The sequence below is a fragment of the Aspergillus clavatus genome, genomic scaffold (assembly GCF_000002715.2).
Source record: "Aspergillus clavatus NRRL 1 1099423829802 genomic scaffold, whole genome shotgun sequence".
NCBI lineage: Eukaryota > Fungi > Ascomycota > Eurotiomycetes > Eurotiales > Aspergillaceae > Aspergillus > Aspergillus clavatus.
Window position 1 is genome coordinate 1,152,437 of NW_001517097.1, and position 27,345 is coordinate 1,179,781.

A 27,345-nucleotide genomic window follows, 5' to 3' on the forward strand; every position below is an offset into this window, starting at 1 on the left:
TCCCTTTCTCTCCAGGTGGGTACCAGAAAACGGCTTCTTTCATATGATGTCAATCCTCTCTCCCTTCCCTCCCTGCGTCCAGTCTGTGATACCTCATGGACAACTGATTCAACTGACTCGGCCTTCCCCTGCATTCTTCCCTTTATTCTCCTATAGTCCTGTCTCCACTCGCCTTCTCCTGTCGCCTTGTTTCTTGTTTCCTGTTTCTTGTTTCTTGTCTCTGGCCTTGTCTATCTCCTGCAGTCGCTGCATTCCAAGCTCCCCTTGTTCCTTGTTCCTCCTTCCCCTCCCTCTTTACATTCCATCGCATGTTAAAAACGGCTTGAAGGATTACATTAACAACGCTTCTGCTCTCTGCAGTCTTCTCGCAGCTTTGTTGTTATCTGTTCGGCTCTGTCGGGCCTCTCGGTCTCTGTCCCCTATCGATCCGATTTGAATTTCCTGTTTGGGAAATATACTACGCCTCAGCCAAACAGCCTCTTAACAGCAAAAACAACCACGACACATTCAATTATAGACGAAAATCAGAACAGCTATTTTGGAAAAATTTCAATCAGCAAAGCTCAACCCTCTATAGCTGGAACCCCCGATCAACCGCCATCATCATTCCGTTCTTCGCAAAGCCACCTGCCCTGGCGCTCAGACCTCCCACCATTACGGGTGCTTATCCAGATCAACGAGGGTGGATGGAGACGTATCACGGGCACGTCCGCACTCCTGCGGACGCCATTATCCTCTTCGAAGCATGCCGTATCGGTCTCCTGCCCCGCGTCCAGAGACGGTTATCAGAAAAGGAGCGCCAATCCATCCAGTCCGGTTCAGTATTCGTCTGGGACGAGCGAGAAGCGGGTATGCGACGATGGACCGACGGCAAATCCTGGAGCGCTAGCCGGGTATCCGGGAGTTTCCTCACCTACCGTGAGATGGAGGGCAAGCGAGGCGGCACCGTCACGCAACCTCTCACCAGCACAAGAGCGGGCAAGACGCCCGACAGCAGAGGAAGCGACGACGACCGAGGGGACGGAACGGACGATGGGCCAGACGGGTATCGATATAAACCGGATGGACTCATGAAGCAGTCCTTCAGCATCACAACCTCCACTGGCCAGCACCTCCATCTCATCAGCTACTACTCCCGATCACATCCCGCCGCGGCCACTCTCCAACAACCATCCACTGATCCAGCTCTGCGCCATGTGCGTCCACAGAAGGGGTTATATCCGGAATCCACCGTCAACGACCAGCAGAACTTGCCGGTGGTCACTCGCGGTCCCATGCCGGGCGCCACCTACCCTGTTCCACATCCGATGAGTGCTTATGTGCGCGCAGGGACGCATCCCCAGTCATATACACCCCCCTACGCATGGCCACCAACGCCGCTGGGCACGCCGCCCACCATCGCCATTCCCTATGGTGGCTCCTATATCTCTGCTGTGCCCACTCCGAATGGCCCTGCCATCGCATATGGGCAACCTCCACCACATCATCACCATCCAGCTCTACCGCCGCCGCCTCCACAACATGCCTTGCCCCATCCCTACGATCGACCAGTACATCCGGGCGAGAGCCCATTACCACATGCTATTCAGGCCGCCGCAGCTCAGCACACTCCCCTGCCAGTGCTTGCAGGGCGCTCGCCCCGGCTCATCCCAGATGGCCGCGATGCCCACCAGCGCAGCCCCCGTGACTATCCAACACCCTCAATCGACCCTCGAATCCCCTCCCCACGCATGCATGCACCTTCCGCCCCACACAGCAACGGCATGGGTCCTGTGAATCGCAGCCCGCGCCCACTAGCTCAGGCTCCCCCAACGACTCTTCCACAGGTGGCTCCCCCAGTGAATGGCACCGCCAAACCAGCCGAAGCAAGCGGGTCTGGCAGCAACGGCACCACCCCGACAACAGTCCCCAGTATTGGAGCGCTGATGAATGGTGCCTCTGGGCCGCTGCCCTCGATCACCCCTGCCCCGGCCTCAAAGCTGAACGCGCCACGTCTAGGCGGCAGCCCTCGCGCCGAGGGACCAAAGGACATCCCCAGCGAGAAGATTGGCTTCGGAGGCGAGGACATGAGAGCCTTGCGACAATTGGATCGGGTCTTCACCGCCTGAAATTCCTCTTATTCTTTCCTCTTTTCTCTTTATCCTTAAATCAGGCTGGTCGGCGTTCTCAGAGGTGCATTGCGATTAGCATGGGTGGGCGAGTTGATCTATATCTATGTGTCCTTCGGAAGGACTTGTTATGCATTTGTGTTTCGATATATGCACCACGGGTATTGCATTGGAATCGGTAGCACGAATGAGATATATAAGATTATGATATCATTGAGCGTATCACGTCACACCCCCAGTGAGAGAGTAGGAGTATTCTGTAATCTCCCGTAGTCCCTCACTCTCAATAGTCTTCAGATTAGTAACTCTCTCGCCTCCCGTCTTCAACTCCCGTCTTCAAGCACTTTAAACCAGCTTATTGGATATACACCCTTGCCATAATGCCGTAACCCCCTTCCCCTAATCTATTCCTCAAAACTCAGAAATCTATGCAGCATTATCCCCATCTTCATACTCCATATAGAACGTACCAACCCGGCCCCTCCAACCCCATCCCCATCCCCTAGCCGCTGCAAGGGCATAGCTACACCTACCTTACACTCCCTACACCCTCAGTGCCCACCTTCTCAATATTCACGGACCACTCCCCAGACAGAGAGGAGGAAAGGAGTGAACTAAACAACCGGGGTTTGAGACAAGAACAACCCTCTAGCAGATACACCCGAACACTAACACGCCGGGTCCTCATCTCCCGCGCCTTCTCCAGCACAGCTCTGTAAGCCCCTTCGAAACCACCGTGCTGGGCATCTGCTACGCTCTGTGCGCTGCATTACCGCTACCGTTGGGGGGGGTGAAGGGTGGTGTTCTCCCTCTGCGGCGCGTCTCTGGGCGTGTCTCTGGGCGTCCTCGGCGGAAGTTGCTGGAGGTCGGAAGGGTCCGGGTCCTTGCTCTTTGTTGTGATGGACAACAGGGTCTCAGCTCAAGGTAACGTCATTACGGCGTAGGATTGCAGCTTTCAGGTGTGGATAGACTGATTGGCCATTTCTCAGAATAGAGGATTTTGAGGGATCCGGCTCCTGAGAAGAAGAAGAGCGGAAGGACTGGAACTTGATTGATGGTGAGAATGGGTTGTGTTCGAAACAGATGGAAGAGGACTATCAGAATCTGAGCCTGTGGGTGATCTACCCATTGTCAGCTGTGGTATAAATCGATAGAACTTAGCACTGTCGGATAACGTACAAATCTCATGGATCTGTCCCCATAACCTGATACCGATAGGATGTTGTACTATGTACATAGGCACCGAGGCACCGAGGCACCCAGGCACCAACCCCCACAAATACCCGGCTTATCGATAAGATAAGCTTCTCCCCAAACTTATCCACGCCTTAGATCCAAGGCACCCCAGATATCAACCTCAGGCACCCATGGCACCAACAAACGCTCGCAACCCCATACTTTTTTATCAAAAGAATTGGGTAATGGAATCGGGGACTCGACAGGTCATATGCAGTACGGTCGAGTCTCTCTCTCTCTCCCGTCTTGCCCGCCCTAACCCAATGATCAAGCCCTCCTCGCCATGCCATGCCACGCCATGCCGTGCAGCCCAGCAGGCAAAATATGCTATGCAACGCTACGAAACAAAAGCCCCAGGTCTTCCCTCCTGCAATGAACGCCGGGGAGTTCTCCATATCCACTCTATCCGCAGGGAATAGCTAAGCGGTATGACTGTGCTCGGTCCTTGGGAGATGAGCTAGGTGCATACAGTACTGTACAGTAGAGTGCGCGGGATTGCCACCTCGTCGGTTCTATCGAATGCCAAGGATGTCTACGTACGAAGGCTATCTGGGATCCAGCGACCTGACAAGGAGAGGGGAGTCGACGCATATTGAGCTTCGTCGTGTGGGCGAAGTGACCTGTACAGCTGTACGGAGTATGCTCTCGGTCCTATAAGGTTCAGGATGTGCAGAGAGAGTGCGGTGAGGTGAGGTGTTGGGTTGCGTTGCGCTGTGAGAGGTATCTCCGGCGCTGGAAGGATCATCCTGTACGGAGTGTCTTTGAGTTGCAGTTGGATGTGGAAGCTGCACACGTGAATATGGGTAGTCTTGGTGAAGGAGGCTGGGTAGGAGACTTTCAGCCTGTACCTAGTTGATCCCGCTGTTTGTCACCACGACTCGGGCGGCGAGATGAGTCATGGTCCTTTGATCGAGGATCGAGTGGTCAGTCCAATGGCCAAGTAAGCATTCAGCCCGTCTTTGCATAGATGCATACCGCAGCACCTTCTTCATCTTGCAGTTGAGCAAGCTTGAGCTTCAGAGCCTACGAGTACGAGGAGGTAAATCTTGCCAGCGACTAGCCGGAAGCCGTGTCCGCAGTTTAAGATTGATTAACTACTTTCACGGTGTAGATACCCTCACTGTAGAGTGTATGTATGTAGATAGAGTTTAAGCGATTTCTCCGTGCCCAGTTCCCTATAGACGAGAAAATCCATCGATGATCGACCGCAAATGGAATCAGATAAACGCCGGAGAATCTCGGTGAGACCAAACCCCGCAAAGCGATGATCGGGGTGCATGAAACTAGCGAATATCGCCCTCTGGATGGATCCTACTGGATACTTCCTAGTATGCACAGTCTTATAGTGGTACAAGCACAGCTCACCGCGGTTGTTACACAGTCTAATTTCATCTGGGGGAAGATCTCTGCCCGAGGACCAGCAGAGATAGGACAGGAGCAGGGGTCCGGAGAATGAGATTGTTGGGAAAATGGGAATGACTACGGAGTAACTCGTAGTAGAGGGTTACTGTTAAAGGAAGTGGGATGATGGAGTAGTAATCTAAGTTTTCTATGTATAGGAAGAAAGGAAGCAGGAAGGAGACCTTTCCCGTACGCTCCACCAGACTAAAAAGACGATAGCATGAACTCGAGTTTATTTGATGCAGTTGCACTAGTCAACTGTCAACTGGCAGCAAGGGTCACATTTTCCCAGTTGGTAGACTAAACTAGACTATCTATTCGATATCTAGAGATTCTAGGATTCTAGGTGCTGGTTTCTGGCTGTCTCGGAGAGCCGGAGTAACATGGGAATACTTCCAGCCTTGTACTCCTGCAGGAAGAAACCTGGCTTTGGAAAGGATTCGAAAGGAACCGAACAAGAAAGATTGGGGATGTCACTGCAGGGATCTGATTGGGGCTTGCAGACCAGTCAATTAGGTCGATTTAACTTGACCTCTGGATTCTGCTGGTAGTATCTGTTTAGTAGTAACCACATAGTACTTACAATATTATCTGCTCCGTAGGGTAGTAGTACCTAGCCTAGTACCTAGGTAGTTACTTCGACTAACTAACTACCAGTTAGATACCTAACCCCCAGTCTTACGGAGTACTCCTTCGTTGAGTTCTCGGTTGACTTTCCCAGAACAAGAAAGCAACACGAGGTCATGTGGTTGGGTCTGGTTAGGACTAGGCTGATACTTAGTCTTTGTAAGGACTATCTATTCCTTGTTTGTATCTTGGAAGGCGCTGCAAATCGGCTGAGATGCTTTGACGCCTTCCAATGATGTGAAGCAGGAAGGATTCTTTTGTCGATGCTGTCACCTCCGCATTTCAGCACGCAAGGGAGAGCCATTCTGGAGAGTGTAAGTAGTCTGTCAGTGTAGACTGACTGTCTCAAACTCAGGTCTGAGAGACGGGATGGGAACTTTAATTCCGCAGTTGGGATGAGGATCGATCCTCAGCCTGACAGATGATCAAGCCCTGAGGCAATTAATCCTAATGAACATACGGAGTAAATATCTTTTCTCTCTCTGAGCTTAGACTAGTAGATATTGGATATTGCAATAATATACCCAGTACAGAGTAGTAAATTTGCAACAATGGTTGGGATTTGGGACTTGGAACAACGGGATGGCCCTCCCGTCGGGGTTCCACTACTATGGAGTAGGTACCTGACTGTGTTTAAGTGGAGACCGAGGGTGGGCTTTGGGCGCCGTGAGTCCGACTCAGTCCGTGACAACTTCACCATGTACTCTTTTGTACATACTCTGTACTCCGTACTTCTGATGACTGGGATGGGAGACGAGTCTAGACTCGGACACACCCGACAATCCGTTGCCCTCTTTGAAAAACTGCAACCTTTCTCATGTTTCACAACGCATTCTTGAGTTCTGGGATGCTTTGGTTCCCGAACTGTCCCCCCCCCATACACACACACGCACACACAAACAGAGCTCAGGCTCAAATTCAACCATCTTCTAAGCCTTTGAAGGAGTTAACTTCAGGAGATCATGTACTTAATTGGACTTGTGAGTTGTGACTGGTCAGGGCTAATCCTCCCTAGTCCAGGACTCCAGACAGATAATCTCCAATAAACATTCTCAAACACACCCCTAACTACCCTAATTTACGACAGTACCTAAGGATGGGGTTTCTGGTAAATATGAGATGGACAGTGGCCGGCAGAGATTTCCTACGCTAAAGGGGGGAGGGGATTCTCCGGATTGCCTGATGAGGGTTACCGCTCACCTGACACGCTGTCAGTTTCTATGGAGAATTGTAGATGGATAGATATTATGTAGACAGCAGGAGTAGTATAACATTAACAGAAAAGAACCGATGTTCCGATCATCCTGATCACCAAGCTTAAATTCCCTGGAGGCTCTCAAGTTCGAATTTGGAACTATCGCATAATCGAGAGGAGAAGGTAGACCCAGCACGCACTAGCACCTCTAGCAGACCTACATAGTAATTCTGAAACTGTCCAGCAGGCTCAGGCTCTCACCAGCACCAAGGCTAAGCGACTACTAGCAGCCTCTCCGGCGCCCTGGGGCAACTTCCCAGTTTGTCAGAAGAACACTAGGTGACTAGGCACAATGATGTGGATCAAATCAGCAGGTTGGAGCTCTGATCTCCTAGAAGACGACGAAACGACAGCGCAGCATGAGAACACGGAGGTCCAAGCACTCGGGAATAATGGATCCTGTCCCTCACCCCAAGCCCAAGTAATGGCGGCGTTGGTCTTGTGCCCATTTCCTCTGAAGGCTAAAAAAGAGGGGCGGTTACTTAGTATGGATGACGAGTGTCTGCACTAGATACTCTGCAAGAGAATGTACGGCAAGAAAAAGAAGGGAAACGTGGATGCGGGATAGTCCCGAGAGGTTCGTAGAGGGGGGGAAAAGGAGGTCAGTCTCATCTCTACTCTCTAATCTACTAAGTCCAGTCTGGTGCTGTTGTTCGGATGTCTGTGCGAGTCGAGTCGATCTGGCCCACTTTTCCCCGGATTGTCTGGAGGATGAAGTCGTTGAGAACAGCAGACCGACAGATAGAATGGGGAGGATCAGGGCATTGAAGAATGATCTCCTTAGCCTTTTTTCTTTTTTTTCTTTCTTTCTGGAGAGCCAGAACTCGAGATCAGTATATCTATCCGGCTATGCTATTAGCCCAGCCTATTGTTATTGCCTCTATAAGAGGTAGAGGGCTAAAGGTCAAGGATGCCATTTGACGAGGGTAACATGGATAGATTCCTCAGGAGAAGGGGGTTGTGCTTGCGTCACTTTGTATCCACCATCGGGCCATCGACAGCACTTCCAGTTGTAAGTAGTCTAGTCTAGCAGTGAGTAGTGAATAGCTAAGTAAAGAAATGTTATGCGAGAAAGCCAAGGTGGTAGCGTGGGGGTTCAGTGGCGTTCAGCTGAGTAGGAGCCTGAGCCGTGTTCCTTCTCTTGTCATTCTTTTTTTATTTTTTATTTTGTTTTTATTTTATTATTTTTTGCATGCATGTAATTCTGACCACTTACCAAGTCAGGTGTGATGGTTTCTCTGGGGGAGAATTCAGTAAGGAAATGGATGATCCGGGAGAGGATCAAAGAGTACACAGTATATGGGCTAATGATTACTCAATAATGGCTTTGTAGGGGGAGTATCAAGAGGGCCATCCCAAGGGAAAGATTTATACTCTATCTATAGTTATAGTGATAGTGATAGTTTATAGGGACTCTATAATGCTGACTGTGATAGTGATTAGTGGCTACTCTGTAGTATCTACCGAGATTGACTGTCCTCAAGAGTCAACATCCACATCCACATCCACCTCGACCTGACTGCCCTTTAAACCAGACCGTCTCATGGCGTATGCAGGGATGAATCTGGGGAAACAAGCGATGCATCCATATTGTTTGTTCGAGGATGGAGGATCATCCGCCGTCGTCACCTGTGCATTTTTGCAATGAACCAGTGACCATGTTTTCTCTTATAAATCCAATTGAAAGGAATCAGATCAATTGTTTTGCATTTCCTGTGGTAACTAACTAACTAACTAACTAGTAGTGTATTGATTAATTTCTGATCCATTTCCTCGGGGTTGCCTTATTGCTTTTTTTTCTTTTAATTCCTTCTTTCAGTCTACTTGCTTCAGCGCACAAACCAATCAGTGGGGGTATCTCCAACATTGTCAGCTAACATTCCACTTCCAGTATTAGTCTCTTGGATTACTTACCTTAGGTTAGTTTCTAGTGTTACTACTTACTAGATACAGAGAAGGTGAGTCTTTTCTTCCCCGCATGTTAGAGTTTAGTCTGTAGGGACTGGAATATCTTCATTTATGCCGCAGTCAGATGGCCATTCTAGCAGAGACAGAGACAGAGAGCACAGGTAAATGTATCTCTCGAAACATCTTCCTGTCTGTTTGTCAATCTACGTAGAGAGTATACTGGTTAATAATCAGGATCATAATCATAATAATAATTCCTCTCTAATGTATTGCGGTCCATTGCACTAATTATGATCACTTTCCCCGAAGCCTGAAATATCGTTCCCAGACTCGCCCTGGGTCTAATACTATAGATACCTCCTGGTCCGCCCATTTCCCTCTCTGCCCCGAGTCTTCTTTTCTTGCCTGTTGACCGTCGACGGCCACCACACGTAGTCCCATCCCATCCCATCTCATCGTGTCTCGTCTGATTCTGATCCCAACCCTTTCCACTTTGGTCCACAGACAGGTGAACGAACCCACTTTTTAGTCTACTCCTCCTACCGTCTACACTCCACCCTTGCAAGCAACAAGAGTCCTCCCGACTTCTCTCTCCATCTCCCTCTCTCTATATCTCTCAAGTGTAGTAGAACCAAAAGATGAGATTGCTGACTGAACGAGGTTATAGGATATCCAGCATTATACTCTCTGCTCATTATTCATCATCGAATCTCCTCCCCCCCCCTGCAGCCCATTACTGCCTTAGAGCACAGCCAAGTCGGCCGACTCCCCACTCAGCAACTCGTTCAGACTATTTCATAGTTTTCCTATTAAAACCTCCCACGGGCCCCATTTTCCCCTCGAGTGGCTCCATTCAAACTTTCAGACAACTTGACCACCATCTCACATCTCCCGGATAGCCAAACTCTCTCTGTGGTTGTGTGGTTGGGTTGCCCCTCCTCCAGGCTGCTACTCTCTAATCTTCGCTCCTTTTCTCTCTCCCTCTCTCTTTCTCTCTTGATTTTTTTCTTCTGCTTCTTTGCTTTTCGTCTCTGATCATTATTCACAACACCCTCCGATCGCTGTCTTGTAGCGACACAAAGAAGAAGAGGAAGAGAGAGATAAAAAAAAAAAAAAAGAAAAAAAAAGGAAAGGAAAAAGAAAAAAAAAAGGAATCCACCGAGGTATATGTGGGCCGCATCATCCTTTCAATGTTGTCCATGCAAAATACTCCCGCCTTCTATCTTCCTTCCGCTGCAAATCTCACCTCCCATCGTGGCATCCAACAACCCAATGCGCCCACCACCATTCCGACAACCACCGACCATGCCAACACCACCCACTCCCTGACTTTGTCCGAAATCCCCACCTTCCCGGACGATGGCCCTGCGATGGACGATGCGCTCTCCCACCATGAAAGCGTCAGCACCGACGGTGTCTCCAACGATTCTCCCGATTCCTGGGACGGAGAGGGTCAGTCCGATCGCTCAACCTCAGCCGATTATGAGGTCAAGATTCACGACGCTTCATACCCTTTTGTCGACTCAAACTACTCCCAAATGCCGGTCTCTTCCTCCTCTGCCGCAGCTGCCGCCGTCACCATCCTGACTGCCGCCTCAAAGCCCTTCCGAATTAATTTCATCGCTGCAAATAATCCTTCAGACACAGCCATGGTCGACGACGATGTGACCCCCAAGGTCGAGGAGATTGAAGAGGTGGAGGGCCTGCAGAGCATTAAACCGATCGAGGTGGGGACTGGGAATCCCACTCCCGCGGCTGCTCCCGTCAATGTCCCACGGAAACGTGGCCGACCACGCAAACATCCACTGCCAGTACCAGGAGGCCAGATCAAAATCACCAAGGGAAGATCCAAGACAGGGTGTATCACCTGTCGGCGAAGGAAGAAGAAGTGCGACGAGACAAAGCCATCGTAAAGACCTCCCCTCCGCTCCACTTAATTTTTTTTTTTTTTCTTTGGATCGCATTTGGGCGCCAGAACAGCCAGCTGATTCGGTCATCTCTCGCAGGTGTTTGAACTGTCAGAAGAATGCTGTCGTCTGCGAGGGGTATCCGCCAAAGGAGATTTGGAAGAGCGGGAAGCAGAAGATGGAGGATGGTAGGCTTTCCCTCTTGACTTCTCTTGTGACATGACATGCAACGTGGCCGAATGTGGACTAATCTGGGTTGGGTTTAAAACACAACAGCTCGAAGCAAAGCAATCCTTGCAGCAGTCCCGCGCTCCCTACCCTTACTGATCGACGGCGTGGAAACCGAGATCGATCGGCGTTTCCTCGATCATTTTGTTCACGGCTTCAGTCGCGTCTTGACGCTGATCAACGATGATACCAATCCTTTCAAAGAAATCCTTCTGCCTATGGCCGCCCAACATCGAGGATTGATGCACTCGCTTATGTGTCTGTCAGGCTCACACTTGTCGGCTTTGGATCCAGAGCCGAAGTTGAAGGAACGCAAGTTCTATCACTTCCATCATGCTATCCAGGACCTCAAAGATAACATCATGTCGTCGAGCATCAAATCATCAGGCGATACGGAGGAGTCTGAACTCCTGGTGGAGGACCCCATCATCGCCTCAACCATCGCGCTCAGCCTCAATACGATCTGTGAAGGAGAAACCAACGGCGAGTACCGACCCCACATGGATGCCGCCAGATATCTGCTCGTGACGCAACAGCCCCGGAACGAGAAGTTCCGGCAGTTCATCGTCGAGTTCTTCCAGTACCATGATGTGTCCAATTCCATCACTTCGCTGGATCGACGTCCCGCTCTCGGGCAGGGTGACCTGCGGCTGCCTGACTTTGTACCACATGCGCAAGCCGGGATGTTCCTGGGAGTCTTTGACGGCCTGTTCAACTACATCTCCGACGTTACAAGACTGCGCGATCGGATCCGTCAGCGGTTCAACGAGGGCTACGAGCCCGCGGTCGATTACCAGATCCTCAGCGACGCCGTCTCTATTGACTCTGCCATTCGTGCATGGGAAACTTCACACGCACCCGACACCCCGAACTGGTGTCTGGCTCAACTATATCGCCAGTCGACATGGGTCTATCTTTACCGCACCATCCGTCCCTCCAAGCCGAGCGAGAAGATTGCCCAAGTGGTGGACGATGGCCTTGCGTACCTCGACCAACTACCGCAGGATTCGGGAGCCTTTAGCATCGTCCTCATGCCTCTCTTCCTCCTCGGCTGCTCGGCCTTTCTTACCCGTCAGCGTGAGCGGATCCAGAAGGGCTTTGAGGCGCTCAAGGCATACTCCAACCTCCGCAATATCGAGCCTGCCTTCAAGGTTGTCCAACGGGTCTGGGAAGTCATGGACACGAAGACCGAGGAGAGCTGGGACTGGGAGAAGATCATCAAGGACATGAACATGGACTTCCTCATCACCTAGCCCTCCGACACATTCACGTTCTAATCCAGTTTATATCCCCCTCCGTTTTTGCATTCTTGTGGAAATTACGATGTATGTATGGTATTTACCTTTCTTTCTTTTATCTGTTTACGTTTCGGGGAGCATCTGCCATCGCGATGATGGCGCACACATATTCGGCGTTTCGTGATACGACCATCTGCATCTGGCGGGTTTTCTGGGGATTCAGCGACAAAGGTCCTGGTCAGGTTGAGGACGAAGTGACGGGGAAGGATAAGCAGAAGTGATCTGAGAAAGACTCCCATCGTCTCTCGGAACCATGACCATACCTGAAATGGGGGTCCAAAAAAAAGGGGGGAGTCATGGACAGAAGTGCTTTAAAATGGGGTTGTTCTGGTTTTTTTGCTCTCGCTCTTGGTCTTTTTCTTCTACCCTCTCTTCCTTTTCTTGCATCCATTGAGCCTGTATTTGTATGTATTGCGTGTATGTACTTGATGGGTTGCATTCTGTGCTTGTGATATCCCCGTCTGCTGTGTGGTATTTTGCTTATGTTGTTTCAGACCAATAAATCTTGTTTATACCTTGCTTTTGCGCATTTCGCTCAAGATGGTGGGTGGAAATGTAGGAGAATATCTGCGTCGAAAGATGCTTATCACATGATTGCACTCCCCAGTTGCTTAACATCTGGCCAACCACCCCAATGATCAACTCGATTTTAGATCCATGATCGTTGGGTTTCCAACGTCACATCCAGCGAACTACCATGATGGTAGCGCATATCTAACCCCCTGCATGTGCATGAGATATTGTCCACCATGACAGGCGACGGTGATCAGCAAGAGTTCGTTGTCAACCCCGGCGAGAAACCAGCTCACCTATCTATCCCCCGAGCTCAACTCAGCCAATGACTGACCAACCTCTACAGCCCAGATGCAATTGTAGCATTGCATCAAGAGAAGATGAGACAGATGCTTACGCCGTACGTCTTACGAAGTAGAAACCATCAGGTTCCACCTTGTTCTGCACTATCACAGATTGCCCACGACGCTACGCTGGAGTCTGGGCACCCTAAGCGACGAACTAAGGGCCGACGGGAAAGACTCTATCCAAACCAGCGCTAGCAAGTCCGCCAATGACAGGACCAACTCGGGCGTTTTCAACGCCTCAAGAACCAGAATTGGATAGTGTCTCCGATGCTCGTTCTCGTATAGCTGATCTGATCGAGCGCCGATCGAGGTCTTGCATGGGGCGGTTTTGGCCTTGGATCGTTCCCGTCTTCACGTCTTCAAGATTGAAAAAAAAAAGGGCGCGAATTAACTATTTCTTGCACTTCTGCCTATCTTCCCCATGTACTGCACAGTCAGCTAGATTTTGGGGAGTGGGATTCTTGATGTGTTCGTCCCCGCATTCGAGTGGCTCTGCCCTGATATAGAGGAGGACATGGAGAAACATGAGGAATCGGTCACCGAGGTGACGGATCCCAAAGAACCTGGCTTTAGTACTGAAGGTCTACAAGATCATACCACAGCATTTAACTTATCGCTCCGAGCCGTCAATCCAGTGGATGTGTGTGTGAACGACTTGTCGTTGGAGGTCGACACGACGCCTCCGATATGGGAAACGCCCCCATCGCAACTATGGCAGCGACTACGTGGACAAAAGTCGGATTTCCAGACCCGCAAGACGGTCCTCGATGGCGTCAGCGCGGCCATGCCCAGTGGCAGTCTAACAGCCATCATCGGGAGCAGCGGGTCCGGAAAGACGTCGCTGCTCAACCTCATGGCTGGCCGGATGAGCTTGACCAAGGCCCAGTTGTCAGGGACAACAACCTTCAATGGCGTTGCGGGCTCTGAGCACATTCGCACCGCGTACGTCATGCAGGAGGATGTACTGATCCCTACGCTGACGGTTCGCGAGACTCTGCGGTACTCTGCGGATCTGCGACTCCCGCCGCCGGCGACACAGGCGGAGCGCCGCGAAATCGTCGAGCAGGTGATCTTGGAGCTAGGGTTGAAGGAATGTGCTGATACACGCATCGGGACGAGTACGCACAAGGGTTGCAGCGGGGGCGAGAAACGACGGGCCAGTATCGGCGTGCAGATGCTGGCGAACCCCTCGGTGCTGTATTGCGATGAGCCCACGACAGGGCTGGATGCGACGAGTGCATTCCAGATTATTCGCACCCTGAAACGGCTCGCAGAGGATGGTAGAACTGTTATTGTCTCGATCCATGCCCCTCGCTCCGAGATATGGAGTCTGTTTGACAACGTGATTCTCCTGGCGCGTGGGTCGGTGCTCTACAGTGGGCCGGTACGGGACTCTCTGTCCTACTTTGAGACATGTGGCCATGTCCTGCCGCCATTTGTCAATCCCGCGGAGTTCCTGATTGACCTTGCAGCGATCGACAATCGGGCGGAAGCGCTTGAGGCAGCATCAACCGCCAGAGTTGAGCTTCTCAAAGCAGCGTGGAAATCCAAACGTAGCGAAGAGAAGCAGCCCGGGCAAAATCCAGACGAAAGAATGGCCATCACGCCAGGTCCAGTTGCTCCTATCAGTACTGCTGTGTCCTTTGGCCAGCAATTCCGCGTTCTGACTTCTCGCACTTTTACAACCACGATCCGAGACCCCCTGGGCATGGCTGGGAGTCTTCTGGAGGCTGTAGGAATGGCGGTCATCAACGGCTGGATCTTTCTGCAGCTCGACGAAAGCCAGGCCGGTATACGATCACGGCAGGGTAGTCTGTATACGGCCAGCAGCCTCAATGGATACCTAATCCTTCTATATGAGACCTATCGGCTGACGATTGACATCCGCCTCTTCGATCGCGAGAGGAACGAGGGAGTGGTGAGCGTACCGGCTTTTCTTCTAAGCAGGCGAGCCGCTCGCCTCCCACTTGAGGATTTGCCCGTGCCAGTCATTTTTGCCCTGATATACTACTTCATGGTCGGATACCGGCTCAGCGTGGGCCAATTCTTCATCTTTCTCACCCTGACAATCCTCACTCACTACATCGCTGTGACCTTTGCGGCCGTCTCGATCGGCGTGGCCCGAAGCTTCCCCGGCGCGAGTCTCGTAGGCAACCTCTCCTTTACGCTGCAGTCCTTTGCGTGTGGCTATTTTGTCCAGTCGAATCAGATCCCCGTGTACGTGCGGTGGTTGAAATGGGTGGCGTATACATTCTACATCTTCGGAGCCCTGTGCGCCAACGAATTCATCGGACCTGACGGACCGCCGGAGGGTCAATTCTATGATTGTCCGTTTTCAAAGGATCCCCTGGATCCGGCATGCACGCAGTACACGGGTCGGTATATCATGGAGAATCTGGGGTTCCCATCGACCTGGATCTGGCGGCCGATTGTGATTCTTGTGGCATTTGCTGTTGGTCATTATCTGCTAGCTGGCGTGCTTTTGCAGTATAACCGCTTTGCGATGGACATCGCACAGGCGCGGAAAACAGATATAGATCTATCGTCAGGGAAGGAGAAGACTGCCGAGCGTCGTGTCGAGGAGGCCCGTCCGGTCACCATCACGCTGGACAAATATGCTCTGGAGATCCGTAAGCGTCAGATATTCCAACGGAGGGCGCGAACACTGCCAATCCTCAAACCGATCAGTGCGGATTTCCAGCCCGGCAAGCTGAACGTCATCATGGGCCCGTCAGGTAGTGGGAAGACATCCCTGCTCAACTCGGTTGCGCGGCGACTAAGGGGGTCTTTGGGAACACAGTACCGGTTGCAAGGCGACATGCTATATAACGGGGGCGTCCCCTCGGCAGGCGTGATCCGCTCGGTAACGTCCTTTGTGACGCAGGACGACGACGCCCTAATGCCCTCGCTAACGGTGCGCGAAAGCCTTCGATTCGCCGCGGGCCTACGACTGCCGCAATGGATGACGCGGGAGCAGAAGAATCAACGTGCGGAGGAGATTCTCCTCAAGATGGGTTTGAAAGAGTGCGCGGACAACCTGATCGGCAGCGAGCTGATCAAGGGCATTAGCGGGGGCGAAAAGAGACGTGTCACCATCGCCATCCAGATCTTGACAGACCCCAAAGTGCTCCTGCTGGACGAGCCCACCAGCGGGCTGGATGCGTTCACGGCGACGTCGATCATCGAAGTGCTCAAAGCGCTGGCGGCCGAGGGCCGGACCTTGATCATGACGATCCACCAGTCCCGATCAGATCTGTTCCAGCACTTCTCGAGCGTTCTGCTCCTGGCTAGAGGCGGGTACCCCGTATACGCCGGGGAAGGGGAGAAGATGCTCCCTTACTTCCGATTACTGGGGTACGAGTGTCCGCAGACCACCAACCCAGCGGACTTTGTTCTGGACCTTATCACGGTCGACCTGCAGCAGGAGGACCGGGAGGCGCTGACGCGCGAGCGAGTGCAAAAGCTGATTGCCAGCTGGGACGATCAGGGACCGGAGCTGGGCCGCCGCCCGTCGCAGATCGCGACGCCAGCGGAACTGGGCAGCCTGAAGCGGCAGATGCTTCCGTTTCGCATCACGTATCCGCTGGTGCTGCATCGGGCGGCAATCAACTTCTGGCGCCAGCCGCCGCTGGTGATGGCGCGGTCGATGCAGGTGGTGGGGATCGCGATCATCATGGCGCTGTTCTTTGCGCCGCTGAAGAACGACTATGCAGCGGTGCAGTCGCGCATGGGATTTATCCAGGAATTTGCCGCGCTGTACTTTGTTGGTGAGTTTTTTTCCCTACTTGATCCCATTTCCAGAGAGGGTCCTGGGTATGCTAAAGTCCACAGGAATGCTACAAAACATCGCCATCTACCCGAACGAACGGGACGTGTTCTACCGCGAAGAAGCGGACAACTGCTACTCCGCGGAGACATTCATCCTGCAGTACACTACGCTGGAGGTGCCGTTTGAAGCCATCTCGTCTCTCATTTTCGGGGTGCTCGCGGCGTACGCGGACAACCTGGACCGCAGCGCCAAGATGTTCCTGATCAGCGCGTTCAACTGCTTCTGCATCATCAACTGCGGCGAGTCTGTGGGGATCATGTTCTGCACGGTCTTCTCACACGTCGGATTCGCAGTCAACATCACGTCGATCCTGCTCTCCATCTCGACCATCCTCGGCGGCGTGATGAGCCTGAACGTCAACGAGGTTCTACAGGCCATCAACCACCTGTCCCCGATCAAGTACGCGATCGCTAACCTGGCGCCGTACGCGCTCCACGGGCAGGAGTTCACGTGCACGGCGGCGCAGCGGCTCGCGGACGGTACCTGTCCAATCCAGAACGGGCAGCAGGTCCTGCAACTCTATAATCTGGACAAGAACGCGGCGATGAATGTGATGGCGCTCGGGGTATGCACCATCATCTACCGCGTGGTGGCGTACTTGATGCTCAAGGTGCTGCGGGAGGGGTTCTGGCGTCGCCTGCGGTGACATCAGTTGCCAGACCCGGCTCAGTCAGTAGGGGTATCCATATCCATAGATACAATCTAATTCCGCTCACCGGGACGACTTTCATTCATCACCGTCATTATTATCACCAAACGTAAACTTCAGGGATCCATCCGAGGAGGAGGAGAAGGGGATCAACCGCATAACCTTCCCAATCCAGAAACATCGACGAGCATGATGGAGCCTGGACTCCGTGGAGTAATCGAAAAAAAAAAAAACCCTCCACCAAAGGTCTCACAAAGTCACAAGTCACAATTTCAATCCGAGAATCCAGTTTAGTCTAGACCTGTAGCAGCCCCAGACAAGAATTGGAGAGTTAAAAAAAAAAAAAAATGTGGGACCTCTCACCAGCACAGACTACAGAGACTACGGGGAGTAGTCCACCATGCTCTGCAGTCTGCTGTCTGCACAGTGTACAGACTACAGACTACGGAGTACAGACCAAATCACCGCTATTTTGCCCCGCTAGTCCGGCTGCAGATCGCATTCGTAGGACTACGGAGTAGCTTGCCCAGGCACCAAAGGGTCAAAAAGGGCTCAAAGAGTCACGGCGCCAGCCCGCCGTCCGGTGCAGACTTGCAGACCTGCAGAGTCCAGGCCCCAGGGCCCAGGCCGCTGCAAATAAGGTTTAGTAGTCGGCAATAAGCTTATTAAGCATGGACCTTGTGGAGGTTTGATGATTGGTGTGTATGGGACATTAGTGTCTCCGAATGGTTGCTTCGCTGCGAGTGGGGCGGCCAATGGGATTACAATGGAAATGGAAGTGGTTCCACTGTGGCGGGTGGGCGACGTAGGATCATACCGTCATATGTATGTAACACGGAGGAGTGTTTGTCTGACTTTGGGATGTACAGGTCATCGTGGTCAACAGACAGAAGATACTATCTACGGATCATCAGATAGAAAAGAGAAAAGAGAAAGAAGTTGATAGTTTTTCAAGTCAAAATCATTCCAAGTCTATATTCAGTAGTTACAAACGCCTATCATATTTGCCGATCCCCCCCCCCCCAATCCATAGTTTCTCATCCATCGTAATATATACCATCCAGTCATGAACATGAACATGTACATCAGGGTAATCGTGGCCTTTTGTTGTTGGCGGGCTGATCACTCGACCTGGTCAACAGGGAGGTTTTCTTTCATGAGAAGAAACATAGAAATAAACGAGTGACAAGAAACTCGACCAGGAGTGACCCTGGGAGCACAAAAATTGGTAATGGTTTCGTAAGAAAGGTGTAAAAAGAGAAAAAAGAAAACTCCACATGTTCACGTTCAAGAAGAACCTGCATCAAGCAAGGTCTGTGACCAGTAGAAAACCAAGTGGTCGGGGTATCGATCTATCGTCTATAGTTGTAATTGTCATTCGAGCACGAAAGGCACATCCATGCATCGTATCATCAGCGCATCTTTTCTTTCCAAATCTTCACTCTTCACAAGCAGTCAAAAAGGCACGCTTAGTTGCCAATGTTGAGGGTGAAAGCAGTGTCGATGGGGCAACCATGGGTGGCATGGTCATCCTTGGGCTGAAGGTAGGCCTCGGCGCAGGCAGTGTCGCCGGCATGGCAGTTGACGGAGGGGCAGTCGCTCTTGTCACCGGACTTGGAGGGGGTGACGGAGAAGCCGTACTTGGTAAACTCCGACTGGACGCCGAGGTCGATGCAGGACATGTCCCAGAAGATAGTTTGGTCGGACTGGGTGTACTCGAACTGGAGGACATCGGACTGGTCGGGCTTGGTGGACAGCTTGATGGAGATGCCGCCGCCGTTGTCGTTGGTGCGCCACTTCTCGGTGTAGGAGCCGCCGTTCGCAGAGAGGGTATGCATATCGCTGACTCTATCAGCGACAGACCACGCGTAAACGGTCTGGTCCAGCTGGTTGACAATCTGCACGCTGCCACCGCCGGACTCGGTGGTGGTGGAGTTGCCGCTGCGCATCACGTGCGGGAGGGCAGAGGTGAGGGTAGCAAAGGCAGTAGCGACGAGGGCCTTGGAGAACATCATTTTGACTGAGATGGAAAGAATGGGTCTTTCGTAGTAGTGTAAAATGGTAGTTGGTAGTCGTGTAGTCTTGAAAATGACTAGACAAAGAGTGGTATGTCTCTGTGGACAAGTGAATGTATGATAGTCAAGAGACTAAAAAAAGAAAGTAATTGTCCTAAAGACAAAAAAAAAAAAAACACAAAACTGACTTTGTATGATCAAGAGAGTGTTGTTGATGATGAGAGAAAAAGAAGAAAGCCGATATGGCCAGTGTCGACCGGGTTTATATAACTTTGGATATGATGCTGACAACAAGACAAAATGGGCCAGATTCGGTGATGGGTTTGGCGGGGGACGAGTGTGGAAGGCGAATCGCCCAAAGTTTGGTTCCGGGACAACCAGTCCAGCATCATTCTCGCTGAATGTCGACGCCTCGACGGATCAGATTCATGGAACTCAGGTTTTGGAACCGACCCATCCAAACCGAGGCACCAACGCCAAGATTGCATCCAGAGATCCACTACGTCCAGAACCACATCCTGGCTGTTTTAGTCTTTGGCCATTCCAGCGTTGTTGGACTTTGAAGGCTGTTTTTCAGGGCAGACTTTGCGATCCCTGCCGATCACTCGTCGGGGCCAATCGGAGCGCTGGATGCACATTGTATCCCTGCAGGCTAAGCGAGAATTCGGCGAATTTCATGACTCCAAGTCCACTTCATCTTGACTTCACCGCGCGTCGTTACAGCCTATGTAGCAGAGGGGAAAGGGCCTGGGCAGCTCAATTGACAACATATCTCTTGGGGGTCTCACTGTATACAGCACATCGACACAGTACAACTGGGATCTTCCATGAACCAGTCAACCAGGTAACCAAACCTCCACAGAACGTGGCAGTGGCTCAGCACATGTTGTCTCAAACTTCGCCGGTGCCAAAGCCGCCGAATCGTTCTCAAGAAGACAGGAATCTCTGGTTTGGCGGGTTCATACCAGAACTCAGGAACCGAACAAAATCTCTTCAGTCTTTGAGGATTTTTAAGATACCATCCATGGTATGCAGAGAACTGCGTGGCCCACTGTCGACCCTTTGATGGAAGCGTGTCGCTACCAGAAAAAGCTTGTCTTCGAATCGACTGCCATAAGCTTGGCCGTGGCAATCAAATACCAAGCGCTTTCAAGTGCGTGTGCACTAATCCGACTGGTTCCTCCCTACAGACGAACCTCGCTGACGTCAGGGCCGTCGTCAACTGGAGAGCGCAGATACGGTTTCGAAGGCAAAAACGAGAGCCATCCACGGTCATATCGTCCTAAATAGGTAACCCGCAAGAGAAAATGGTAACTCTCCTCGAATCGAAGTCTCAGACCCAAAGACATTGCCCAAGAACCACCTTTTGTCAGCCAGGCTGTCGCCCCTTCCCTTTGCAAATTTGTGTACTCTGTCCCCAGTAGGGATGGTATTTAAAAACGTCAGAATTTCAAAATGTCTGACATTTTGACTGCTTTTGTCTGACAAAGTATTTTTTATCAGAAAAAAGTGGATTTTACTAGTGAAATAGGGGGTGGATTTGACTTAGGTGACTTACCCCATAATATAAAAAGAAGTAGTACGGAGTACTACGTAGTAGAAATCACCAAAATTTACACTGGAATCCGAAGCTTTTCAGGCCTAGGAGATATCAAATCCAATTAAATTTCAGGCATAGAATCTGATTTCAGGCCTGAAAATTAATGGATTCCTTTGTTTGCAGCAAACGGGCCGGGTTGCATTGGAGACCTTGTGATGTCAGTTACAGGCGATGGGCGAGATTAGTCTGCTCTGTAGCACTCGAAAAGGGAAGAAATTTGACAGTGTTGCGCCGGTTCGAGGCACAGTCGAATGCCAGCCTATATGTAAGCCCTTTTTGCTAGCTACCACCGAATCTGTCTACGGCTTGGGTGTGGAGGAAAGTCGAACTGTGCCCAAAACTTGGCTAGCACTAAGCAAAACAAGGGGTTGCTTCACAACCAGGCACCACAACTTCCCATCCACCTTAACCTTACGAGCAATCTCCAACTGCTCAGCTATTACCACCTGGCTTTAAGGCAGGAGCACAAAATAACATGATGGGTGAAAATGCAACAGGAGAAAATACTCAGAAGGATAGGAACAAGAAGTGGGAGATGGCATTCACAGCTCGGATGAGGCAGACTGTCCCTGGTCTCTTCCTGGGAAATATTGAGGCATCATACAAACAGGAAATGCTTCAAGAGAACCATATCAACGCAATTGTCTCTCTCACTGATGCTCGATGGGTGTGGTGGAATACCATTACAAGAGAGGCAGGCGTTCCAGAACATCATCACAAATGGGTTCAGTGTGCAGATTCGTCGACCCAAGACCTCCTCGCCCATATGAGTGATATTTGCGACTTCATTGACCAAATGGCATCCCCAGCTCTTTCCTCATTGCACTCCTTACCCGTCGAGTGCAAACATAAAACAAATGACAAGCAGCACAATGCAGCTTTGGAGGCGATATTAATTCACTGTGATCTTGGAATATCACGCTCGCCGACTATTATCATTGCCTATCTCATGCGCAAATTAAACATGCAGCAAGCAGATGTATTGCATTTTGTTCAATCAAAGCAGAAAATCAAACTGAGCACGAATTTTACTCGTTAACTTCAAGTTTGGAAGGAGGTTGGATTCCAAGTATGGGAGAATGAAGACAGGACTGTCCCGAAACCAGCATACAAAGCATTTCTGGAACACCGGGCTGTTCTTCTCCGAAAAAGAGGGCTTACAGGAAATGAGCCACTGGCACCCCAGAGCCTTTAATGACTGCACCGGTTTTCGAGAAGTCAAATAAAAGTATCAGGCACGTTTAAAAGCTTTTACATGGAGAAGCACTATAAACGCACTGTATGGTGTCCAACCTTGATAAGACTCCGACTAGTTTCTAGTCCTTTCAGGGCCCAACTCATCTACCAGCATGTCTGATATCCAGCAGTGCCAGGATCTTATTGCCCAACTTGGAGATGAATATAGTAATGAGGATAGAACCACATTCGTCGACGTCACTCCTGAGAAAATACTTCAAACTTCAACAATGGCACTTTGGGCGCAGTCTACTTCAGGCCAGAAGCAGATCAATCTGGGTCTGCCTTCTCTAAAAACCTTTTATATTCTTTATGGAGATGATCCTACTAGTAGAAGATATAAAATATTATATTTTTTTTAATAGTACTTATAGATTACCTAGGCCTAAAAGATTAGAATAAATTAAGATTTATTAATTTCTATATAAATTTACCTTATCTTTAATAATTTTTAGTTTAAAATGCTCTTTTATAAAAGAATTAATTAAATTTAACTTACTACAGCTAGTGCCTCCTATATTTACTAGTTAATACTTAACAGGAAAAAAAGGGCCTGACATTTACCAATTTGACATTTTTGCAAATTTTTTTTGCCATTCACCATCCCTAGTCCCAAGCAATAGAACCCTCTACGTCAGTCCCCAACATTCACGCTCGTTTTTTTTTTTTTTTTCTTTCATCGGTACCAGAACAAATACATGGAAGAAAATTCGTGTTCCTGAACCTTATGGAAGAATCTAATTGTCTGATACCTTGGAAGGATACCTCAGAAGTCTGGACGAGGACTTGGGATTTCGCATTGAGTCTTGCTTGCCCTCGTGTCTTTGTCTCGTTGTCTGTCAACATACACGCTTCTCAGCCACTGACGTCCGGTTCAGGTCCACTGCCCCAGTGAGATTCCGCTTCTACCAATTAATGGGGCTTTCACAAGAGGGGATCCAGCCTTATGCTAAGGGGGGAACAAAGGCATCAGTGGTCGAGTCCCAGTCCCCGAGGAAGACACCAGGGGGGACCGCGCAATGATCGACTTGTTAAGTTGTTTCTTGTGGGTGCCCACTCTTTCTCCAGGCTTCTCAAAGCCCAAAGTTTGGCCAAGTCCCCGTCGAACACGCCTCCCAAGTCTCAAGTCCCAACTCAAGGCCCCCAGGCCCTAGCTTCATAGCCCAGGCTCGCCCCTCCTGTCCTGATCCACTTCTTCTCGAATGTCTAAACTTCTTTATGCATTACTAACTCTATTTGCCATCCTCTTTTTGAGAATAGAGAGAAAAAGAAAAAAAAAAAAAGGTTCCTTCGGACATAGACACGATCCTCTGGTACGGAGAAGGTGGTACATTGTACTCAGTCCTGGTAGAGTGCAGAAAGAAACAGGTAGAGAACAAGGTTTGGTATACTTGCTCAGAAAGAACAAGAGCAAAAAAGAAATTGACAAAGGGCGGAAAACTTTGCCTCCACGTAGAATAATCGCCCCAGTAGACTACGCGGCAACTAACGTCCTAGTCTCCCGGACCGTCAGGCCGTGGCTATCACCAATATGGGGCCCGCAGCCCGGCCAGGTTTGACAACGTCCCCTCCCCGGCTGTATCCTCGCGCTTCCGGTGCCCTGCCAATTCTAGGTTGATTTGCCGGTGGATGTGCACCAGCCAGTCCACATAGCTCTGCGCCTCGTTGTTGCGATCCTCCAACAACAGTCGCGCAAATTCGTACTCTGCCCCATCCAGGCCCTGCCGAGCCAGCTGAATCGTTACTGCCTTCGACCCACGGATGGTCGAGAGATACTGCAGCAGATTTCGCACCTGCGCGTTCAGATGGGTCTCCAGCACGGGTAACGAAGACATCTGTGGATTGAGCCCTTGCAGTGACGTCTGCCCCGGTCCAAACAGATCCTCCAACAGATTAGGTGATACCTGTGCGTGGAGCCAGAGCAGAATCATCTGGCCGTTATCCACCAGGTACGCCCCACCCTCTTCGATCTTCGAATAGCTGGCCCGGAGTGCAGGTGGCACCTGCAGTTGCCCCTGCTCATTCGGAAAACCATCCTCCGGCTGCATATTGTGGATGGGTATGATTCGTGGATACAAATACAATGATAGCTCCGTGCATCCCATCGAACGCAGCATGCGGATATCATGAATCCGCCTGTCGGACGATTCCTGGCCACCTAGCCATCCTAGTCAGCGCAAAAAACAAATTTGTAGTCATTGTATGGCTCACCCTTGAACGCTCTCGACTTGATCAAGCTCAACATGTACATGGAGAATTCCTTCAGATTCTCCGGCAACACGAGCTGTCCAGGAGGATGCGATCCCGAGAAGATCTTACGGTATCCGCTGAAGATGTCCACGGTCTTCTCCGTAATGCTAGCCCGAATGTCCTTGAGCGGTTTGTCCAATGTCTTGCTGGCCGCTGCAAAACGTTAGTACCGATTGCGCTCACACATCGACTCCCTTGGTGGGAAAACCTACCCTCCTTAGCTATAATGCTCACCACCGCATCCTGATCCACAAACTTCATCGTCTCCAGTCCCCCTTCGTTGACCGCCGCTACCGAGTTGATACACCGCACCCGGCGCTGGCCATTGGCTGAGGTGTACAACAATGCTGCCTGGAAATGTGCATCCAACTTGGTGTCTAGCTTGCCATCATAGCTGAACAGAACTCCAATAGCCTTGTCTGCATCGATGGCCCCAATCTCGAGATCCGCTCCAAACGTATGCTGCACAAAGTTTCCGTGGTACGCTGAAACTTGAAGGCCGTTCGAGCAACGGACTTTCATCAAAGCCTGGTACCCGGTTTCGCGAGTGACTGAATGCGCCAGCTCCTTCGAGATTTTCAGAATGTCCCGCGGGGAATGGAAGTTAGGATAGAAGAAGGTCTCTCCGCCAGTGACCTCGGCCACATGCCCTGCACACAGGTTAGCTTCTCTGCCGGAAAGCCGAGGAGATTTAACCTACCGATCGTAGCAACGTCTAAATACGTCCCGTTAGGGGCCGCAATAAACATATCCACGCCAACCCCGGCCCCGGCCAATTTACTCGCTGCCCCTCTCCATGCGGTATTTTCCGCGGCGAATAGTTTCCTTTCCGCATCCGTGCCATGAATTTTGGGGTCCTCCCGTCGCACCAAAGCCCCAGGGCCCGACGAGGGCAATGTCGCAACGGCACACACGATCTTGCCGCCAGTTTCCTGTAAGGCAGAGAGAGCTGCATTGAGTGTGGGCAGCAATGCCGACTCAGGCTTCTTGCTGTGGGCAAAAAGCTTTGGGATCTGTTGCAAGAGACCAGTTATGACGTCCCTGATGAGATGATTCATTAGCAATTGTGACCACCTTTTCAGAGGATCAAGGGACTCTTACTTCGATTCATAAGGATCCACAAATAGTCCCTCGCTCAAGGGTACAAAGGGTTCCTCTAAATCCGTCATGACCATCATCTGCGCTCGATCAAGTTGCGCCTGTACACTGTCAGCATCTGCAGCGGCCACAGAAGACCAAGTCACATACACTCAGGTTGTAGAACTGCACTTCCTTGTCATAAGTGACAATACCAATCTTTGAACCTTCAGGGATCCGACGCGTTGAAGCAGCATCATCCGTCGAGTTTTCAGAGTCGTCTGTGCTATAAAGAGCTTCCCTGATACCCTTGCAGACTCCCTTCAGGAAGCCGCGAGTGGTTGCCTCCTGACTGACATCAATGAGGAACAGCCAACGAAGACCAACGGGCTCCTTGTTCCAGTAATCCTTCGGGACTAAGAATTCGACTGTCCCCATCATCAATTCCGGACGCTGCATACGGTCGATACGAGCTCCGGATGGATCGAGAGGGGCAAAGTACTCAGCGGGGACATCGTTTGGAAATGTGCACATATTGCAAATAACCTTGTTTCCTCCCGCCTTGAATGTCATGAAGGGATTGATGTATGTTCTGCATCTCCGGCATCGCGGAGGTCCCGCATCGCCGAAATCTAGCACAGGAATCGGCTGCTCACCAGGGTCCAGGCGTGCCAGCGGCTGCAGAATCATACCGAGGGGTAATGCGGTAGAGGAGAGGAAGTCGGAGGTTGAAGGGATGTTGTTTAGCGTGAGGCGAGCAAATTTGGGAGAAGAGTTGCCCTGGTCGTGGGCCACAAAGGGTACGGCCGCCGGAGGAGGTAGATGCCGCTCCATTGTCGGGTAGACATGATTGAAGTAGTACTGGGCGGGCAGATCGCGCGATCGCGGGATGCTGGGGATCTGCTCTGGGTCAATCTTGCCCTGAGTCGGCACAGCCCCAGCTCCCGCTCCCACTCCCGCTCCAACCCCTAACCCAGCGGGCTGAGGCACGCCAGCTGCTGGAGAGATGGGCCGGGGGTCTTGGTTCAGGCCGGTGTTCAGAAACTGCGATGCGGGCTGTACACCTGCTTGTGGCATTGCAGCAAATAGCTGCGGCGACGGCGGAGCAGCCGAGGCCCCGCCTATGTCATGGTGTGCATGTCGATGCTTCTTCTTGTGTGTCCGAGCCCCTCCGTCTGTCCCCGATATTCCCAATCCACCCATCTGAGACGCCAACCCTGCCATGGATGGATCTGTAGGAGCGGGCATTCCAGCCTGTTGGCCTGCATTGTAGCCGAATTGGGGAGCGGCGGCCAGATGCGGGGGTTGCTGCGGATGTTGTTGTGAGGGGGACGGAGCGCCATAGGGGGGCCATTGATTCGGGGACGCAGCACCGTAGGGGGTTCCTGGCTGAGGAGGAACGACTCCGGGAGAATAGCCGGCAGCAGGATGAACGGGAGGAGGAACCTGGTGAGCCATTCGATTTGGGTCGGAGGGGTCTTCAGGAGGCACCGATCCGTGGCCGAGGGAATGATACATGGATGGGTCCGCCATGGTGCTTCATAACGGGGAAATCGTAAGACTGGAGGGAGGGAGGAAAAAGGATCGATCAATGCATCAATCCTTTCAGGCGCGAAGAGAATTATGAGACGCGCAAGAAGCGTCGTTGATGGATGGGAAGGATTAGGATACTTCATGCAGCGTCCATCAACAACTGACCACCTAACAATTAAGCGGATTTACGTTGCTCCGAGATGGTATGTATATACAATCAAGGAATCATGAGGGGAAAGGGTCACCACCACAATTTGTGGGATTCGGATGGTGTCGGGTCTTTACAGGTAGTCCATCTCAATCCAGCTCAGTATATTAACTCAAGCTT

The 27,345-nt window shown here is 51.2% G+C and overlaps 6 protein-coding genes across 6 annotated transcripts, besides 8 other annotated features; 4 read left to right on the forward strand and 2 right to left on the reverse strand.

Annotated features, from left to right (window-relative positions):
- The first annotated feature begins 185 nt into the window (after nucleotides 1-185).
- Nucleotides 186-217: a microsatellite.
- A 469-nt stretch (nucleotides 218-686) lies between these two features.
- Nucleotides 687-2,108, forward strand: ACLA_037420 (camp independent regulatory protein; the record flags this gene model as incomplete). The annotated part of the gene is made up of 1 exon (XM_001270960.1): nucleotides 687-2,108. The coding sequence occupies one exon, from the start codon at nucleotides 687-689 to the stop codon at nucleotides 2,106-2,108; it is 1,422 nt and encodes a 473-aa protein (XP_001270961.1).
- A 314-nt stretch (nucleotides 2,109-2,422) lies between these two features.
- Nucleotides 2,423-2,447: a microsatellite.
- Nucleotides 2,448-2,917: 470 nt separating this feature from the next.
- Nucleotides 2,918-2,951: a microsatellite.
- A 394-nt stretch (nucleotides 2,952-3,345) lies between these two features.
- Nucleotides 3,346-3,375: a microsatellite.
- Nucleotides 3,376-3,624: 249 nt separating this feature from the next.
- Nucleotides 3,625-3,651: a microsatellite.
- A 4,695-nt stretch (nucleotides 3,652-8,346) lies between these two features.
- Nucleotides 8,347-8,368: a microsatellite.
- Nucleotides 8,369-8,970: 602 nt separating this feature from the next.
- Nucleotides 8,971-9,026: a microsatellite.
- A 611-nt stretch (nucleotides 9,027-9,637) lies between these two features.
- Nucleotides 9,638-9,685: a microsatellite.
- A 40-nt stretch (nucleotides 9,686-9,725) lies between these two features.
- On the forward strand, nucleotides 9,726-11,923 carry ACLA_037430 (Zn(II)2Cys6 transcription factor; the record flags this gene model as incomplete). Its single annotated transcript, XM_001270961.1, has 3 exons — nucleotides 9,726-10,444; nucleotides 10,542-10,630; nucleotides 10,719-11,923. 3 exons carry the CDS (start codon nucleotides 9,726-9,728, stop codon nucleotides 11,921-11,923), a joined length of 2,013 nt encoding a protein of 670 aa, XP_001270962.1.
- A 1,419-nt stretch (nucleotides 11,924-13,342) lies between these two features.
- On the forward strand, nucleotides 13,343-17,303 carry ACLA_037440 (putative ABC efflux transporter; the record flags this gene model as incomplete). The annotated part of the gene is made up of 2 exons (XM_001270962.1): nucleotides 13,343-16,595; nucleotides 16,660-17,303. 2 exons carry the CDS (start codon nucleotides 13,343-13,345, stop codon nucleotides 17,301-17,303), a joined length of 3,897 nt encoding a protein of 1,298 aa, XP_001270963.1.
- Nucleotides 17,304-18,775: 1,472 nt separating this feature from the next.
- ACLA_037450 (putative extracellular thaumatin domain protein) lies at nucleotides 18,776-19,321 on the reverse strand (the record flags this gene model as incomplete). The annotated part of the gene is made up of 1 exon (XM_001270963.1): nucleotides 18,776-19,321. The coding sequence occupies one exon, from the start codon at nucleotides 19,319-19,321 to the stop codon at nucleotides 18,776-18,778; it is 546 nt and encodes a 181-aa protein (XP_001270964.1).
- A 2,078-nt stretch (nucleotides 19,322-21,399) lies between these two features.
- ACLA_037460 (dual specificity protein phosphatase family protein) lies at nucleotides 21,400-21,960 on the forward strand (the record flags this gene model as incomplete). The annotated part of the gene is made up of 1 exon (XM_001270964.1): nucleotides 21,400-21,960. The coding sequence occupies one exon, from the start codon at nucleotides 21,400-21,402 to the stop codon at nucleotides 21,958-21,960; it is 561 nt and encodes a 186-aa protein (XP_001270965.1).
- A 1,720-nt stretch (nucleotides 21,961-23,680) lies between these two features.
- ACLA_037470 (Sec23/Sec24 family protein) lies at nucleotides 23,681-27,017 on the reverse strand (the record flags this gene model as incomplete). The annotated part of the gene is made up of 6 exons (XM_001270965.1): nucleotides 23,681-24,315; nucleotides 24,369-24,560; nucleotides 24,620-25,057; nucleotides 25,108-25,448; nucleotides 25,509-25,606; nucleotides 25,656-27,017. 6 exons carry the CDS (start codon nucleotides 27,015-27,017, stop codon nucleotides 23,681-23,683), a joined length of 3,066 nt encoding a protein of 1,021 aa, XP_001270966.1.
- Nucleotides 27,018-27,345: the final 328 nt, after the last annotated feature.